The sequence below is a fragment of the Tamandua tetradactyla genome, chromosome 12 (assembly GCF_023851605.1).
Source record: "Tamandua tetradactyla isolate mTamTet1 chromosome 12, mTamTet1.pri, whole genome shotgun sequence".
Lineage (NCBI taxonomy): Eukaryota > Metazoa > Chordata > Mammalia > Pilosa > Myrmecophagidae > Tamandua > Tamandua tetradactyla.
In genome coordinates, this window is record NC_135338.1 from 74,135,890 (window position 1) to 74,155,210 (window position 19,321).

Consider the following 19,321-nt stretch of genomic DNA (forward strand, 5'->3'; position numbering starts at 1 on the left):
TCATAACTTTATTCTGTCTTACAGCTGCATAATATTCCATCTTATGTAAATGTCACAGTTTGTTTAGTGAACTGTCTGTTGATGGACTTTTAGGCTGTTTCCATCTCTTGGTAATTGTTAATAATGCTGCTGTAAACATTGGTGTGTAAATGTCCATTTGTGCCCTTGGCCTTGTGTCCTTTGAGTAGAGACAGCATATAAATGGGTCCTGTTTTTTAGTCCATTCTGCCAGACAATGTCTTTTGATTGGAGAGTTTAATCCATTAACATTCAGTGTTATTACTGCATGGGTAGTACTTTCTTTTACTATTTTGCCTTCTGGATTTTATATGTCATATCTAATTTTCCTTCTTTTTACCTTTACTAATAGTCTTCCTTTCTACACTCTTCTCCACACCTCTCTCTTCTGTCTTCATATCTGTCTCTAGTGCTCCCTTTAGTATTTCTTGCAGAGCTGGTCTCTTGGTCACAAATTCTCTCAGTGATTTTTTGTCTGAAAATGTTTTAATTTCTCATTTTTGAAGGACAGTTTTGCTGGATATAGAATTCTTGGTTGGCAGTTTTTCTCTTTTAATAATTTAAATATATTATCCCACTGTCTTCTTTCCTCCATGGTTTCTGCTGAGAGATCTGTGCATAGTCTTATTGGCTTCCCTCGTATGTGATGGATTGCTTTTCTCTTGCTGCTTTCAAGATCCTCTCTTTCTCTTTGACCTCTGACATTCTGATTATTAAATGTCTTGGAGTATGTCTATTTGGATCTATTCTCTGTGGGGTACACTGCAGTTCTTGGATCTGTAATTTTAAGTCTTTCCTAAGAGTTGGAAAATTTTCAGTGATAATTTCCTCCATTAGTTTTTCTCCCCCTTTTCCCTTCTCTTCTCCTTCTAGGACACCCATAACACGTATATTCATGCGCTTCATATTGTCTTTCAGTTCCCTGAGTCCCTGCTCATATTTTTCCATTTTTTTTCCTATAGTTTCTGTTTCTTGTCAGATTTCAGATGTTCCGTCCTCCAGTTCAGAAATCCTATGTTCTGTCTCTCGAAATCTACCATTGTAGGTTTCCATTGTGTTTTTCATCTCTTCTACTGTGCCTTTCATTCCTGTAAGTTCTGTGATTTGTTTTTTCAGACTTTCAGTTTCTTCGTTTTGTTCTTTCCTTGCCTTCTTTATATCCTCCCTCAAGTCGTTGATTTGGTTTTGATGAGGTTTTCCATGTCTGTTCGTACATTCTGAATTAATTGTTTCAGCTCCTGTATGTCATCTGAATTGTTGGTTTGTTCCTTTGACTGGGTTATATCTTCAATTTTCCTAGGGTGATTTGTTTTGTTTTGTTTTTTTTTGCTGGTGTCTAGGCATTTAATTACCTTAATTAGTTTATTCTGGCGATTGCTTTCACTTCTTTTATCTAGGGTTTTCTTGCTGGATGAATTTGTTGTCTATCTGTTCTTTGACATTCCATTCAGCTTTATCTGGACCTTTAGCTTAAGTTTTGTTTAACAGAGGAGAATTTTTCAGTTCTTATTTTCTTGTTTCTTGCCCTGCTTGTGTGGTGCCTTTCCCCCACACACACTTAGGAGGGTCTACTTAGATATTATAGACCCCAGCCAGATTTTCCCAGACCAAACTGGCCTCCTATCAGGAGGAAAGAGTCACCCATGTCAGTTTTCCCTGAGGGTGAGACCCAGCAGGTTGAAAGACTTTCCTGTGAAGTCTCTGGACTCGGTTTTTCTTATCCTGCCCAGTATGTGGCACTTGTCTGACTGCAGGTCCCACCAGCATAAGATGATGTGGTACCTTTAACTTTGGCAAATTCTCCCTGCTGGGGGTGTGGTGGAGACAGAGGAGAGGTTGTAGGCTGGTTTTAATGGCTTCAAATTACCAAGCCCTGGTGTCTGAATTCCTTGATGGAGGGATTCCAGCTGGGTGGGGCTTCACCCCTCCCCTGGGGAAGGCACAAGCTCCAGATAAGCCCCCAAAAGAGCTCACTTCTGCCTATGCCTGGGGAAGTTGCAGCCTGAAAAGTCCCGCCACTGTATCCAGAGGCAGTCAAGCCTTTGTAGATACACAGCCACAAAAACCTCTGTTTCCTTCTTTGTTTTTTTCCCCTTTTTCTGTCAGTCCTGCCCCCTTGGCGCCGGGGCAAAAATGAGCAACCTCCGCTTTGATCAGGTTCACCTAAGCTGGGGGCCTATTTTTAGTAGTCAGAATTTGTTAATTAGTTCCACAATTGGTGTTTGATTGTGCCCAGTCTCTGCTGCTGGTAAAGTCCTTTCCTTTCCCCTCTGGGAAGCGGCCTGTGGGGGAGGGGTGCTGGCTGCCATGGCTTTGGGAACTCACAGTTCTTGGGGGTGCTTGCAGCCGGTCCAGCTGGTCCAGACTGGGGTACGCTGTGTGTCCAGTCACTATTGTGGCTCTGGGAGCTGTTCTGTACTGTTTCTGGTTATTTAGTAGTTGTTCTGGAGGACGAACTAAAATGCACATGTTGTTAAGCTGCCATCTTGACCTGGAAGTCATATAAGGCACCTTTTATAAAAATATTATGAAGTGTGCCAACAGGAACTCTTCTATTAATTTATATGTGCGCTCTTATTTTGATTCTCACACTGGCTCTATGAATTGTCACTAATATATACAAATTAAGAAATCATGGTATAGGATAGTTAAGTGATTTGCCTAATATTACTCACTAAAGTGATAGAAAATGATGGGATGGGACCCCATGTCCAGCCAGTATGATTGGCCCGTACAAAGTCCAATGCCCATATCCCCTCCCATGACTTGCCATTGGTGCTAGCCGTTTACTGTGGTGCCTCTGTTCTCCATGGGCCTAGTCCTCCGGTAGGCTGTGCTGGAGGCAGTTAAGTGTGGTGTTCTGAGACAGTCCAAGGAAAATCCCCAAGACTATTGTGGCCTGGGCTCCAAGAGTCAAACCAACACTTCCACCAAGTCACCAGGCCAGCCTGGGTTCAGGTGGGACGTAGGTCCTTCCACCTAGTGGGGTTGCTGCATGTTTTCCAGCTCCCATATTGGCTTAGTCCTGACTGTGGTGCTAACCAGCCATTTTCCCTCCTGCTTGTCTGCTTGCTGAGCAACTGAGCCAGGTCTCTGGATTACCACTTCAGAGTCTTCATCTTCCATGCTGCTTGGCTGTCCTTTTTCCTGTCCCATGTTCCTGCTTGGCTTCTCATCTCTGTTCCCTCGTTCCCTCAGTGACCCTTCGAAAGTCATAATAGTGATGATCATATTCAAACTTGTCGTGCCAGATTAGGCATTACTTCATTATCCTCACGATTACCTAGGAGGTTACCTATCTCTACTATCAACAGAGTTCCTCTACTATGATTTATATTTTATGGTTCGGGTTGTCATAGGTTATACAGTAACAGATTCTACAGTCAGAATCGGAACTCAGTCTGACTCCAAGGCCTGAGTTCCCTTAGCTTATACTGGTGTCCTCTCAGCAGATGCCCTTGTTTGCCCTTTCTTGAAGAACATAGAATGTTGGTGAACTTGATCCCGTGTGGTCATCCTATCCTTTCCCAGTTTGTCCTAGCTGACAAGCTCATCTGCATCTGCACCTGAGCTTACCTTTGAGTCCTCTGATTTACCAGGTGGACTATTCCCATCTCTGAGGACTGCACCATCTTGTCTCCTCTTGCATCTTGTTCGGTTGTTCACCGTCAGCAATGCATGAAGTTACTGCTCACTGCGGTGCCTGCTGCTTAGGGCATTGTTCCTTTAGCTTCACTCTGGAAGAGATGGCAAGTAATCCATCTTTCTTCAGAGCCAGACTCATGGTCTCAGCTTTCATACCTTCTATTTGTCATCTTTTACTATGCCAGGACCTAATTTCTGATTCTGATGGGCAATTTTTGTTTTTGGGGGGATGAATGAGGCTTTTTTCAGCCAGTAGACATTAGATTTTAATGATAAGTGTTCTGTATTTGCTACTTGGAAACTGTCTTGATTATTTCTAACTTTACTATGGAAAAGTCCTTTCACAAAGTTAAGACACGTATAGTGAACTCCCATGTACCCAGCTCCAATAACTATCACTTTCTGCCATTCTTAGTTTATCCTCCCACTTTGAGGAGTAGGTGGGCAGAAAGGATTTTAAAGCAAATTGCAGATGTATATATTATTTTTTACTTTTTGTTTTTTAACACAATCATGACATCATTACCACTAGCAGCAAAAATGACTGTAATTTATTATCCAAATCCAGACAGTACTCATTCTGCCCCATAGTCTCAAAAATAGCGTTCCAGTTTATTTGAATCAGGATCCAGACTGGCTTATACGAATCTGGAGGCTCCTGTAATCTTTAGTCATTTTTCCTTTTATCCTTCGTGTCATTTATTTGAGTATACTAACTCTATGTTTGTGGTTTTGCTTAACATATAGCTGTATTTCCCAGTCTTTCTAAAGTAAATTGATAGTTTAATTGAGGTTTAATTACGTACAGGATTAGTTTTCCTGGTAGTATTTTCCTGCTGATACTTGTCACGAGGCACCTGCAAGTGGGTCCTCCACTTCTCTTGCTGTACCACGTCAGGAGTTAGTGTCAGCCCTTCTGACCATGTGACAGTCCCATAAATGTCTCACTTCAGGGTTTTTGGAGCCCTTGGTAATTATTGACTATATCCAGTGATTTTCAAATTCTTTTTATTTTTGTGCCATTCTTTTATTTATTGCCTTTTATTCCCCCCCATAAAAGCAGAATTTTCATCAGTTATTTGGTTACACTAAAATACAAATCTCTCTGAATGAACATTTTGCTAATAAGTAGTTAGTTCCCAGTAACCCCAAGAGGGAACCAGCAAGTCTTATTCTTTTCAGTCAGTAGAAACTTAGGAATTTTGTTATATTTAATGCATTTCAATCCATTGTAATTACCATTTTTTTGTTGCTCAGACCATCCCCACTATCCAGAGGGAATCTCTTCACTTGACTCTAGTGTCAGATAGCATCCTTAACTTCAGAACTCATCCTGGGCACATCCTTCCCCAGGCCTGGAATCACACATTTCTCCCAGGAGCACTGTTTCCACTGACTTAGTGGCTTACAGAGCTCTCACTTTGGGTGCTAGGGGTATTCATTAGTACTGGATTTTCACTACTTCTTAACTCAGTAGACAGAGCTAGTATATGTGTATAAAGAGCATGCCCTCATATTGATATTTCCACTTATATTTAAGATTATATAGTATTTCACTTCTTTGGTTTTCCTTTGTATCCCTTCTCTCAAGTGGTTGCTAGTATATTAACATAAGTACGTATTCATTTTATCCTATAATAAATAGTGATAGTTCCATAGTAACAATAGCAACAAGCCAATTTAAAAGACAATTTAAATATCTTTGTGGGTTTTTTCTTCTCTACCTCCCTTTCCCTCCCTCTCCCTTCCTCTCCCCCCACCTGTCTACTTTTAGAAATTGCTTTTTTTTCCAATTATGTAAAGCAGTGATATGTTTCTTAAGTCAAAATCATCGTTACAAATGTACTTTTTAGGGAAGTCTGGCTTCCGTTCCTGTCCCTGCCTCTGTTTTTTTCCTTCCCTATAGATAACCACTTATATTTTATTTTATCCTTCCCTATTTATTTTTGAAACCAAAACATATATGTATATCTTCCTTTCCTCCTCACATTTTGCACAAAAGGTATCGTTCAATGCACATTCTCCAACACCAGGTTGTTCTTTTGTGTGCTGATTTTTTTAGCATATGTTTAACAAATCTCAGACCTTGCTTCATTACAGAATGGAGACCTTTCTCCTCATTCCTTTTCCAGCTAACTAGTTCTCTATTGAGTTTATTCAGCCATCCTCTCTGTAGGTAGACATTTGGGTTTCTATAGCCCTGTCCATAACATTTCATATTTTTGCCATGTACCTTTGGAGTATATTCCAGAATGGGATTGCTGGGTCAAAGAGTGAATGCATTTATGTAATTTTTGTTACCAAATTCCTCTTCATAAAGGATGTATCTTTTCTTATTCTCACCAGCAAGATGTAACAGACTGTTATAGGCATAAATGCTGTGTATTTTCTCACTCCCACAGCATGATGTGACAGACTACAATGAGCCAATGAGTAACAACTCAGCTAATTTTTTTAATACCCACTGCCATTTAAAATGCTGTTTTTAAGGCTAACTCCCCACCACTACCTCACGTTTTTTGTGTCCCTTGCCATTCTTAACTACCTCTGTACCCTTGGGGACATTATGCAATTTGTCAGTAATCACTGACAAGACTATTAAAGTTTAAATTGGCTAAGGTACGTAAATGCCTCTGTAGTGCCCTGCACATGCATGTTTTCATGTGCCCATTAGTTGTTTTCTTTTTATTGAGAATCATATTCAAAGCAGTCTTAGGAATAAATGGATGAAGCAGTATGAGACACTTTTGCTTTAAAAGCAGGCCCCCAATCTCAGATTGATCCTAACATGGCAGAGTTCCTAAAGCCCGGAGGAGCTCATCACCACACAGCTCACAGCAGAGGCCACTCTGGCCACATGCTCCTCTTTGCAGTCTTCCCCAAGGTGAGAAGAGCAAGTCTCCCTCCTTGAACCTGAGCAAAGGATTCTATTTTCTGAAGCCTGTTATCTGAAATTTACCAGAATTAAGTATCAGCTTATCTCTATTGTATCTTCTTTCCTGACTTCATGGTTTTTTTTTTCTTCGAATTAACATATTGCCATTGTAAAGAACCTCTATTCTTATATATTACTGTTACTTAAAACCTTTGCTCCCTTTCCTTCCTCATAAAACCAAATTTGTTCTGGAAATACATACTAGAAAGTATTCATTTATTGGAATGTTTGTATTACTTTCATGAAATTACCAAATCGTTTTTTGGAGTATAGTAAATAGTATGTAAATAGAGTAAGGTTAAAATGCTAATTTTTTTAAAGAGAACTGTTTTATATGAACATAGTACTGTCACAAGCTAAAACTGAAATTTCTTTATTTAGACTCTCTATATCTTTTGAAAGTGTTGATGCAAATAAGAAGAAGCTCCCTGTTCACATCTTAGATGGTCTGACACTTAGCTACAAGGTATAGGCTTTGTTTTCTATCCAAATTAAAATGTGCAAGTAATAGGTTACTTTGTGTTCTAAGTTTCTGTTTTTTTGTTTTTGTTTTATTTTGTTCTCATAGGTCCCGTGGCCTGTGGACATTGTTATAAGTTTGGAATGTCAAAAAATTTATAATCAGGTGTTCCTTCTTTTATTGCAAATAAAGTGGGCAAAATATAGTCTGGATGTTTTACTATTTGGTGGTAAGATTTGTTTTCAACAGGTAAAATTACTAGTTTAATTTTAGCACTGAAAAAGAAAAGTGGTGGTTTTTAATCATTTTTTTGTGATTACACAAATGCCAGTATGATATATATTTGTAGCAGTAGTTTTACAGACATCTGAATTACCTTCTCTGAATGAAATACTAGGGAGTTGTATGTAGCGTTTTCAAATGCAGTAACTTGATTAAAATTCAACCAGAATAATATTCTTTTTAGGATTATGTAATTTTTAATGGCACATTAATGAGACTTTGCATTTACATTTTTTATGACTGAAAATAAAAATGATATGGGGCACTTTTCACTGCTGCACCTCCTAAAGACACTGAAATCACGTTTTCTGCCTTTGTCAGAGTACTCTTGACAGTGGCAGTAAGCACCTCCATTAGAGTTCTCCACCGTGTGTAATGGTGAAGGTGGGATTTTAATATGTGCTCTTTTCTCCCACTTATCTCTTCTCATCTTTATAGAGCTGGCTACTAGTGCTGAAAAACCACAATTTAAAGGACTTTTACATGAACCAGGCACAGTTGCTCAGTTTGGACCACAAAAGGAACCTGTAAGACAGCAGATTCATCGTATGTTCCTCTTAAGAGTGAAGCTCATGCATTTTGTGAACAGCTTGCACAACTACATCATGACTCGGGTTTGTGTCTGTCCATCTACCTCTGTTTTGTTACCTTATATATGGCTAATCCTAGAGAATGCCTTGTAATTAGATTTATAAGTACAGAGGATACCAGAACACACTTAGAGACTATGTAGATGTCAAAATAGGACATATGAAAAATTTTATTAGGGATAAATAAATAAAATTTTATTACAACATATTTGGTACACCAAAATTTGTATCCAGTAAACTGTTGTCCTTCCTTTCTGGTCATTCCTCTGGTTGGGCATTTACCCAGAGCTGCTTTTTTGGAATTGCCTCCAGAATGTGGTACACTTATATTCCTTTAAATTTCATCAATGGTAGCAGAACTGCTCCTCAAAAATTACTTCAGTTTTTAGTAACAGCATTGTAAAACTGGTTCTAGGGAAAGTTCTGGTGAGATATTCAAATATTTAAACAATAGCAAAATTATTAGAGGACAGTACTTATTAGGGGTTTAAATTTTGTTCCTTAAAAAAAAAATTGATTTTTTAGCTATTGTGGTATGTAAGTTCTAAAATTCATCTTGTTTGGATTAAGTGAATATTTGAAACCTGTGTTGGATATAATGGACACAGCAAAGGTAGTCTTTGCTCCCCAGATTGCATTTATGACCTTCATAAGCCCTTAAGCCCTTAATTGTTAAGAAGAAAATGGTAGGAGTTTAATAAATGTTGTATTTGTTTTTGTTTTCTACACCTATGCTTCTTTTGGACTTATAAAAACATATAACTCCTAGTAAAATAATTCACTGTAATTATTTGTATTATAAAAATAATACTTTCTAATGGGATCTCACATGGAAAAAGAATGAAATGTGACCCCCATACCACCACATAGCATACAAAATAATAATACTTTCATTTATAACAAAATCAGATAATTTTTTTTGAAAAATCAAGTTCCACCATGCATTTTCTATATGATTGTAGGATTCTGTTTACTCTCACCACAGAGAATAGTATGTTAGTCCAAAGAGAAACATTCTTTGACTTGTGCAGATGGATATCCTAAAGGACTCACTCCAAGATCAATTTAGGATAAGAACACCAAAGTATTCCATAAAGATCAATACTTTATGAATCTTTACAGATATAATTTTTGAAAGGAAGGATCTCAGAGTAGTAGAAGAAGTTGGTAAAAAGTGCTGTATCTGGCACACAAGTCCTCAGAAAACAATTCTGCTGATCAAACGTTTCATTTTTCTCTTCAAAGATTCTTCACAGTACAGGGCTGGAGTTTCAACATCAAGTCGAGGAAGCCAAGGATTTAGATCAGTTGATTAAAATTCACTATAGATATTTGTCAACCATTCATGATCGATGTCTGCTAAGAGAAAAGGTACATGAGTTGTCACCTGGGAACTTGGCCACTGAGGCAGGAAATGAAACCTGGGCAAAGGAGTTGTTTACTGCTTTGGAATTTTGTAATTATTAAGCTCCTGTTCTGCAAAAACGTTCTTTACAAAAGGACCAGATCAAATTTAGTTAAAAATTTTTGCCACATTATTAGAAATAATACCTAAGGGTAATAGATTAAAACTGTGTTGTGACAGTCTGCATTCACTCTGCACTCACTGCATTATGCTTGGATTTGCTGGAAAATCATATCTGCAGTTGTAGAGTAGCATTTTGCTCAGAAGTGTTCCAGTTCAGTATGACTATATGGTATTAAATAGCATGATATCTTTTGGAATTATTTGTTCCATTTCATTGGTGAACTTATTGGCCAGTCCAAGAAATCGTCGCTTGCTTTGTTGGTTCGACTCTACTGCTAATAAGCCCTATATCTTGGCCACAGTAAATGCGTGGGCCAGATTCCAAGTGACTCATGTTCAGAGCCGAGCTCCTTGCCTTATACACAGAGGGTGTTCATTGGCCTAATTATCTTCTTCTTTGACTCAATTCAGTTAGGGAGAAAGTATCAGTTTCCAAAAAATTGTAGAAATCATGTTGTATCTGTGACTTTAATTTCCAGGTTAGCTTTGTGAAAGAAGCCATCATGAAGGTGTTGAATTTGGCTCTCATGTTTGCAGATGGCTGGCATGCAGGTCTAGGGGCTTGGAAGTAAGTACATGATCTTGTGCAGTACCTGCGTTGTGATCATTTCACCTTCCCTTTTGACAAGCTTGTATGTTCACTTAAACTAGGCAGGATTAAGACTTGTGTGACTCTTTTAAGAGAGGTAAACAGAAAGAAAAATCCAAAGTCTTTTAATCAGAACAAGCAGATATTCTTAGAAGATATTCTTGTTTTGCTGTATAGATTTTATTAAATTTTTATTACTCTACCTTCATACAAGCACAAGATTGTGAATCCCCTGTGCCCATCACCTAGGCCCCAACAGGGGACCAGTTCTGTTTTGTGTCTACCACACACCTCCATTCATAGTTGCTGAATTATTTTAAAGCAGATCCTGGACATTATGCTAGATTATAGTCCAAAATTGCATTTTGGGTGAACTCAGAGATGCTATATGTTTTACTTTTTAGAGCGTCTGTTATTCACATCTATCATGTAAGAAGGCAGATGCCCTCAGGTTGGAGTGCAGTTGAAGACCCAGTGTTCTTCCTATTTAGCAGTACCATCCTCTACTTTTAACTCAGATGTACAGCTCTATTTGTTGCCTGCCTTGTTTATAAAATTAATGTAATGATGATGCTACTATCACTTCCCTGAATTAAAAAGTCTGGTTGTCTAAGTTGTTATGACAATAGTGTGTGTTTAGTACTTGTCTAGAAGGAGGTAAGAGTTCTACAGTGCTAATCTAATTTAAAATGTTAACCTTTGAGTGTTTTCATAATCTGAATGAAAACATTAAAAAATTAGTAGGTTCCGGAGAAGATGGCGGCTTAGTAAGACGCGCGGGTCTTAGTTCCTCCTCCAGAAAAGCAACTAAAGAAACAGAAACAATACGAAACAGCTCCCGGAGTCACGACAGAGACCAAAAAAGACAGCGTACCCCATTCTGGAACGGCTGAACGGGTAGGGAGAATCCACTGCTGTGAGATACCCGAGGGGTGCACGTTTTCCCGGCTGGGGTGGCTGGCGTCTGGGGTCCCCTCCACGCACGTGGCTCCCCTGTCTGACTGGGAACATTGGATAGCGGGGCCCTCCCGTCACGCTTGGCGTCTCGGGCCAGCTGAGCAATTTGGACCGGCACTCCCCCAAGCCACGGCCAGCGACCCCCGCCTCCACGCGCGGTTTCTCGGCCGACTGCCCCGCAGACAAACGACCGCCACGAGCGCCACCTACTGGGCAGGAAAAGAAAAACAGAGCCCAGAGATTCCACAGAAAAACCTTTCAACCAGCTGGGTCCCACACCCAGGGAGATCTGATCAAATGCCCAGACACCAGCAGAAAATAATGGATGACGCTCAGAAAATTGAAGATATGGCCCAATCAAAGGAACAAACCAATAGTTCAAATGAGATACAGGAGCTGAGACAACTAATGCTGAATATACGAACAGAAATGGAAAAACTCTTCAAAAACCAAATCAATAAATTGAGGGAGGACATGAAGAAGATATGGGCTGAACAAAAAGAAGAAATAGAAAATCTGAAAAAACAAATCACAGAACTTGTGGGAGTGAAGGACAAAGAAGAAAAAATGGAAAAAACAATGGATACCTACAATGGTAGATCTAAAGAGACAGAAGCTACAATTAGTGAACTGGAGGATGGAACAACTGAATTCCAAAAAGAAACAGAAACTATAGGGAAAAGAATGGAAAAACTTGAGCAGGGAATCAGGGAACTGAATGACAATATGAAGCGCACAAATATACGTGTTGTGGGTGTCCCAGAAGGAGAAGAGAAGGGAAAAGGAGGAGAAAAACTAATGGAAGAAATTATCACTGAAAATTTCCCAACTCTTATGAAAGACCTAAATATACAGATCCAAGAAGTGCAGCGCACCCCAAAGAGAATAGACCCAAATAGGTGTTCTCCAAGACATTTACTAGTTAGAATGTCAGAGGTCAAAGAGAAAGAGAGGATCTTGAAAGCAGCAAGAGAAAAACAATCTGTCACATACAAGGGAAACCCAATAAGACTATGTGTAGATTTCTCAGCAGAAACCATGGAAGCTAGAAGACAGTGGGATGATATATTTAAATCACTAAAAGAGAAAAACTGCCAACCAAGACTCCTATATCCAGCAAAATTGTCCTTCAAAAATGAAGGAGAAATTAAAACATTTATAGACAAAAAATCACTGAGAGAATTTGTGACCAAGAGACCAGCTCTGCAAGAAATACTAAAGGGAGCACTAGAGTCAGATACGAAAAGACAGAAGAGAGAGGTATGGAGTAAAGTGTAGAAAGAAGGAAAATCAGATATGATATATATAATACAAAAGCCAAAATGGTAGAGGAAAATATTATCCAAACAGTAATAACACTAAAAGTTAATGGACTGAATTTCCCAATCAAAAGACATAGAATGGCAGAATGGATTACGACCCAGCAATACCACTGCTAGGTATCTACTCAAAGGACTTAAGGGCAAAGACACAGACGGACATTTGCACACCAGTGTTTATAGCAGCATTATCTACAACTTCAAAGAGATGGAAACAGCCAAAATGCCCATCAACAGACGAGTGGCTAAACAAACTGTGGCGTATACCTACGATGGAATATTATGCAGCTTTAAGACAGACTAAACTTATGAAGCATGTAATAACATAGATGGACCTAGAGAACATTATGCTGAGTGAGTCTAGCCCAAAACTAAAGGACAAATACTGTATGGTCCCACTGATGTGAACCGACATTCGAGAATCAGCTTGGACTGTATCATTGGTAACAGAGACCCGCAGGAGTTAGAAACAGGGTAAGATAATGGGTAATTGGAGCTGAAGGGATACAGACTGTGCAACAGGACTAGATACAAAAACTCAAAAATGGACAGCACAATAATACCTAAGTGTAATGTAACTAGGTTGGAACACTGAATGAAGCTGCACCTGAAATATGGTTTTTTGTTTGTTTGTTTGTGTGTTTGTATCTTTTGTTTTTGTTTTTTTCTTTTTCCTTTTTATATATATATATATTATTAGTATTATTATTTTAATTCTCTTCTCTATATTAACATTCTATATCTTTTTCTGCTGTTTTGCTAGTTCTTTTCCTAAATCGATGCAAATGTACTAAGAAATGATGATCATACATCTATGTGATGATACTAAGAATTACTGAGTGCATGTGTAGAATGGAATGATTTCTAAATGTTGTGTTAATTTCTTTTCTTTTTTTTGATTAATAAAAAATTTAAAAAAAAAATTAGTAGGTAATTTAATAATGAAAATAGAAGTCTTACTTGCTTTACAATTACTATCTCAAAGTGTATAAAACGTTTCTCTTCTCATATAAGAGGCTAGTTAACTGACGCTTACTGTGTGTGCATTATGGGATGGGAGAGAAAATAATAACATTGCTGTGTATGCTTTGCTAAATTTCATGGTTTCAGTTTCTTCAAGGAATAATCTGTAATAAAAAAAGCTAAAAGTGGGGGATCCTTAAGAATTGTATCAAACCAGTTACAGTTGTGGAATTTAAATGGATCCTTATTCAAACTTCTTTTTTTTAAAAAAAGTATCAAGCAGTGTGAAAGAATTGAACACTGGTTATTTGATGATAGTCTTAAGAATTGTTAAATATTATTAAGTAAATGGTATTGTGGCTATATTTTAAAGGGGGGTTTAAATGTAGACACTGAAATATTAAGGATAGAATGCTATGATGTCTCAAATGTGCTTCTAAATATTGTGATGGGGTGGAAGGGGCATAAGTAAGGTTGGCTGTTGGTGGATAATAGTTAAAGTTGAGTGATGTACATATGAAAGTTCACTGTTTAATTCTCCCTTGTGTATGTTTGATATTTCCTGTAATAAAAATATTTTTTTAATAATTTCAAAATTTAGGGTTTTCAAAAGAATATATGCTTGTAAAAAATAAAATATTGAAACATATAAGGAAAAGGAGAATATCCCCAGTTATCCTAATTCCAGAATAAAATACTATTCCCAAACAGCAGTGTTTTATATCCTAATGAGCTTTAGGCCTCCTTGAAAAATTTTATTTTAAATTGGGTTGAAATTTTATATATCTTTTCTAATCTGTAGACTTGGGACTTTAAATAATTTAACAAAGGTAAATTTGAAATTATTCCCAGTCATATTTTCTTGCCTGCCTAATAACCTTATACAAGCAATTAAACTGAAATTTACTTTCTTTCTTAGAATGGAATCTATAGAGAAAATGGAGTCAGATTTTAAAAACTGCCATATGTTTCTTGTGACCATTTTAAATAAAGCTGTCTGTAGAGGATCCTTTCCCCATTGTAAGTATATCATATTAAAATATTAATATTTTTTCCTGGTGCCTGCCCATACAAAATATATATATATTACTACTTTTATATTTTCTTATAGTTAAATTTACATGTTATTGTACTAATCCTGTAAATCCCGTTAAAAAATTAAAATAACTATTTCACCATTTTCAAACCTGAAAAGCCTCTTAGCTGTTGTATCATGCTTAGAATGTTTGGGTTTTTTTGTTTGTTTAACAGGTTTACACTGGGGTGGGTGAATATAAAATCTAAAGCTTTAAGTCTAATGATCTTGCTTTCTAGTATAACATTCATTACACCCGTGGATTCTTAAAACTATTATTAAATAAAGCACTTGGCAGAATAGATTTCTGGCACACTTTACCACTGTTTATTCCTTTTCAAAAGATGGGGGTGTTTGGTGTCTTCTTAAGCAATTTATAAAAGGCTACCTCTTACCTCAAGGAATATGGGCCTGACCGTTGAGAACACAGTGTATGAGGCAGAGAGAGTTGCCATTCGCCAAAGAACAAAGGTCCAAGTAGTATCAGTGCACAGCTGCTTTTTAGAAAAGTGTGCACAGTTACTCTCTTCATCATCTTTACATACTCAGAATGTGATATACTTATTAAAAGTAGTTGAACATGTAAAAAAATAATGTCTTAGAATTGTGTTAGTGTTTTTGTCCATTTTTGCATTGGTGAGTGTTATGCAAATAGATTCTATTTATACGATAGAACATGGCATTTTGTTTCAAATTGATAATAGGTTTTTTGACATAGGGGACAGCTGTGATTTGCTCAGTGAAAAATGCCTAGATTTTTTTCTTTTTAAAATAGAAATAAATCATATTTACCTTTTAAGTTTGTATTTAATAAATGGAGATTGTCATCTTTAATAATGTATAAAAATAAGAATTAAAAATAGTATTTTAATTAAAAAAGAAAACACCTTTAAGTATTTTTCATTTTTTTAATTTATTAAAGCCTTATTCAAACATTCTCAAATATTTAAATTTGTTTTTTTAACCTTATTTTTTCTACAGTGGAATCTCTCGCACTATCACTCATGGCTGGCATGGAACAAAGTTAAATATCTTAAAATGTAATAAATATCTCAAGAATTAATCCTCACATATTTGCATTTCCATTACATTTAAGAGGTGGGAATCTTTATTTTGATTTTTTTTTTTTTAGAACTTGTCTGCTGTTCACACAAATGGATTGTAAGTGTTTTCTCTGGCAATTGTTGGATAATGTATATAGGTTTATATGTATAAAATTGTGTAAATAATGCAAAGTGTATAGAGACTGTTTATACTTATTTCCTACCTTAAGCTGTAAGTTTATGGTATAGATATGTTTAAATGTGATATCTTTTAAAAATGTGATTATTGATAATAAAAATAAATTACGTGAAAGCACCTTAAATTCTTTTATTCTCCTTTTACTGCTATGCATCGGTCACAGAAATTGAGAATTTTACATACTGTCTTCCCTATAAGTTGTCTGAAAAATAATTTATGTTTTTATGTGCCTGGGAAGTTCCAAAATAAAAAGTGGCTTCAACCGGTATTAATGAACATAAAATGCCAACATCACTGAGGATCAGCTACTGATACATACTGTTATTTAACATTTCTGAGCAGTTTTTGTGAGCCAGCCAGTTATATCTTAAATAAAATTATGGTTTCCATTAAATTTTTCCACAAATGTGGAAAAAAATTATAAAATATATATTTATTTTATATTCCACATTTTTACATCTTGGCATATCTCTAGCACTTATGACTTAGCACTATATTTGCTACTTATTTCTTTTTTGAAAACAACCCCTCGAGATCCAAATAGCCCTCAGAGCCCAGAATGAGGGCCCCCTCCTGAACCAGCTAGGAGCATTAGCTTTTCTGCATGCAACCACAGAGAACAGCCCCTCCTGGAAACCTGCCCAGAACCTGCCCGAATCTGTGCATTACTCTGAAGGCTCCACAGAAGTTCACTGGGAAAGCCTGCAAACACCTAGGAATGAGCCGCTACCTCCAGATCTCGAGAAAATACTTCTGTTTAGAAGTATTTTAAACTTTATTATACTTCTGTATAGAAGTATAATACTTCATATACCAATAACGATTAGGTATATGAAGCCTCTTGTGGTCTGGCACTATAAGTCAAAATTTTACAGAAATTAATGGGAATATCTGCTCCCGTAAGTCTCTCATAATAAAGAAGACAACTTTTGAACAGTAATGATCTGACTCTTTTCAATAAAGCTGTTTTTATTTACTAAACATCACGTCAGCATACCAAAACACACCACTTTCATAAGAAAGTAAAACCATTAGCCTATGAAGAATATTCATTGACAAATAGTTGTGAAACTAATTTCTGTAAAAAACTTTCTTTATTGTAGCAATTGAAGAAAGAGTGAACAAAGTGAGTAACATACTGCTTTTTATAAAAAAACATTCCAACATCAAAAGTGTAAAAAATTTTTTAAAATTTGTGTTGTTCGGGCAGGCCACGGTGGCTCAGCAGGCAGTGTTCTTGCCTGCCATGCCGGAGACGCGGGTTCTATTCCCGGTGCCTGCCCATGCAAAAAAAAAAAAGAAAAGAAAAAATTATGTTGCTCAAGATATTGCTTTAAGTGATGGTAAAAATTGAGATTTTTGTGATAAAACTAAAATATTTTGTTGTTCTATGGTAAAGACACCACATGTCCTCACGTAAGATTTGGCTATGATTTGTAAACTTTCCTAAAAAATAATTTCATTTCCTGAATAATAATTTGCATACCAAAAATTCAGTTTCGGTGTAAAGGTTTTATATATTCACAAGGTTGTGTAACCATCAACACTATCTAGTTTTAGAACATTCTCATCTCAGAACCAAATCTGAGATGACCATTAACGTTGGTCACTATTACCCACTCTGTTCAACCTCCGGCAACAACTAATCTACTTTCTGTCGGTCAATTTGCCTGTTCTGGACATTTCATGCATAAGGGGTCCAATGATCTGTGTGGCCTTTTGTGTCTGGCTTCTTTCACTTAGCATAATGTTCTCAAGCTTCATCTAAATCATAAGAATGTATCACTACATTCTTTTTTATGTCTAATAACCTTGCATTGTATGGGTAGGCCATATTTTGTTTATCCATTTATGTGTTGATGAACATTTGTGTTGTTCCCATTGTTTGGCTATTTGAGTAGTGCAGCTATGAACATTCATGTACATTATGTGAACAACAAATATTTTCAGTTCTTTGGGGTATTTTCTAAGGAATAGAATTGCTGAGTCATATGGTAATTCCATGTTCAACTTTTTGAGGAACAACCAGTCTTTTCCAGAGTGGCTACACCATTTACTTTCTTACCAGCAATATATGTATGGTGTAATTTCTCCACTTTCCAATGTTTGTTTTTATCTGGATTTTTAAAAAATTACAGCTATCCAAGCAGGTATGAAGTGGTAATTCATTGTTATTTTCATTTTTTCAGTTTAGTTTCCTAGCTATCAAAGCAAATACCGTGCAGCGGAATGGCTTAAATGGTGGGAATTTATTGGCTCACTGTTTTGAGGATAGAAGTCCAAAATCAGGGCATTATCAAGGCAATGCTTTCTCCCAGAATACTGGAATTCTGGGGCTGACTGCCACAGTTCTTGGTCCTTGGCTTTTCTGTCACATGTCAATGCTTGTAGCAGCATCTCCTGGCTTTTCCTTTCTCTTCTGGGTTCCATTGACTTGCAGCTTCTGGCCACTCTGGCATTCTGCCTCTCTGTGACCTTCCCTTTAAGACCTTCAGTAATAAGACCCAGCCTGATTCAGCTAGACTTCATATTAAGTGAAGTAATCTAATCAAAAAGTCCTGTTTACAAGGGTTCGCACCTATAAGAATGGATTAAATTTAAGAACACGTTTTTTTCTGGGGTACAAAGCTCAAAGCCACCACATAGTGAATAATGATGTTGAGCGTCTCTTCATGTATTTATTGACCATTCTTATAAATTTTCTGGAGAAATGTATATTCAGCCACTGCCATTTTAAAAAGTGTATTATTTGTCCTTTTTTTTTTTGCATGGGCAGGCACCGGGAATCAAACCCAGGTCTCCGGCATGGCAGGTGAGATGTCTGCCTGCTTAGCCACCGTGACCCACCCTATTTGTCTTTTTATTGCTGATTTATGAATTATTTATATATTCTGGATTCTAGAACCTTATCAGATAAATGATTTCCAAATATTTTCTCCCATTCACTGAGTTGTCTTCACTTCCTTATCATGTCCTTGGAAGCAAAGAAAAATTGATGAAGTCCTACTTATTTTTCCTTTTGTTACTTGTGCTCTAGGATTCCAATAAATTAATCATGACCTAATCATGGCTAGGATGGGTGGAGTCACATCTCCATCTTATGAAAGGTCACATCCACAATTGAGCATGTCACATTTCCGTGGAGATAAACTAATTAAAGGTTGCCAGCCTACAGTATTGAATCAGGATAAAAAAGGAACAGCTGCTCCCACAAGTTGGGTCAATATTAAAACATGACTTTCCTGAAGTACATAATAGCTTCAAAACGGCACAGTGGCCGATATTACCTGAGATCGAAATGCCAGAACTGCCCTGGTATAATGTAGATGAAAGGATCCAGAGACTAGAGAGATTGGAATGCTAGAGTGGATTTATCATGGAAGACCTGCTCACACACCCCAATAATATCCAGAGGATCCATCTTTTACCAGAACACTGAGAAATTTGTAAGACTAGCTCCATCAACCTTGAAGAGCTTTGTAGTCACCCTTTTCTGTAGGTCAGATATTACTGTGAGAACTGCTGTCACTGAGCTGGAATCCTTAAACAGAATGGGGATGATTGGATCCTGAGTTGGCAAAAGCCATATGGTGACAGTTAATCACCATAGAAAAGGTGGCCATGGCTGCCATATGGAACAGCAGACTCAAAGCAGTAGTCAAAATAATCTGACTCACAGAGATTTATGGTGTTGGCTAGCAGATTATGGGGTACCTAG

The 19,321-nt window shown here is 37.1% G+C and overlaps 1 protein-coding gene across 2 annotated transcripts in view; it reads left to right on the top strand.

Moving 5' to 3' along the window:
• TUBGCP5 (tubulin gamma complex component 5) overlaps nt 1-15,737 on the top strand; it is a 41,646-nt gene extending 25,909 nt beyond the window's left edge. For both annotated transcript variants that reach the window (XM_077123959.1, XM_077123960.1), the window contains exons 17-23: nt 6,980-7,064; nt 7,167-7,287; nt 7,779-7,954; nt 9,176-9,301; nt 9,938-10,026; nt 14,206-14,306; nt 15,343-15,737. In XM_077123959.1, coding sequence (XP_076980074.1) covers nt 6,980-7,064; nt 7,167-7,287; nt 7,779-7,954; nt 9,176-9,301; nt 9,938-10,026; nt 14,206-14,306; nt 15,343-15,389 — 745 coding nt within the window. In that variant the 3' untranslated portion in view covers nt 15,390-15,737. The remainder of the gene's footprint in view (nt 1-6,979; nt 7,065-7,166; nt 7,288-7,778; nt 7,955-9,175; nt 9,302-9,937; nt 10,027-14,205; nt 14,307-15,342) is intronic.
• Nucleotides 15,738-19,321: the final 3,584 nt, after the last annotated feature.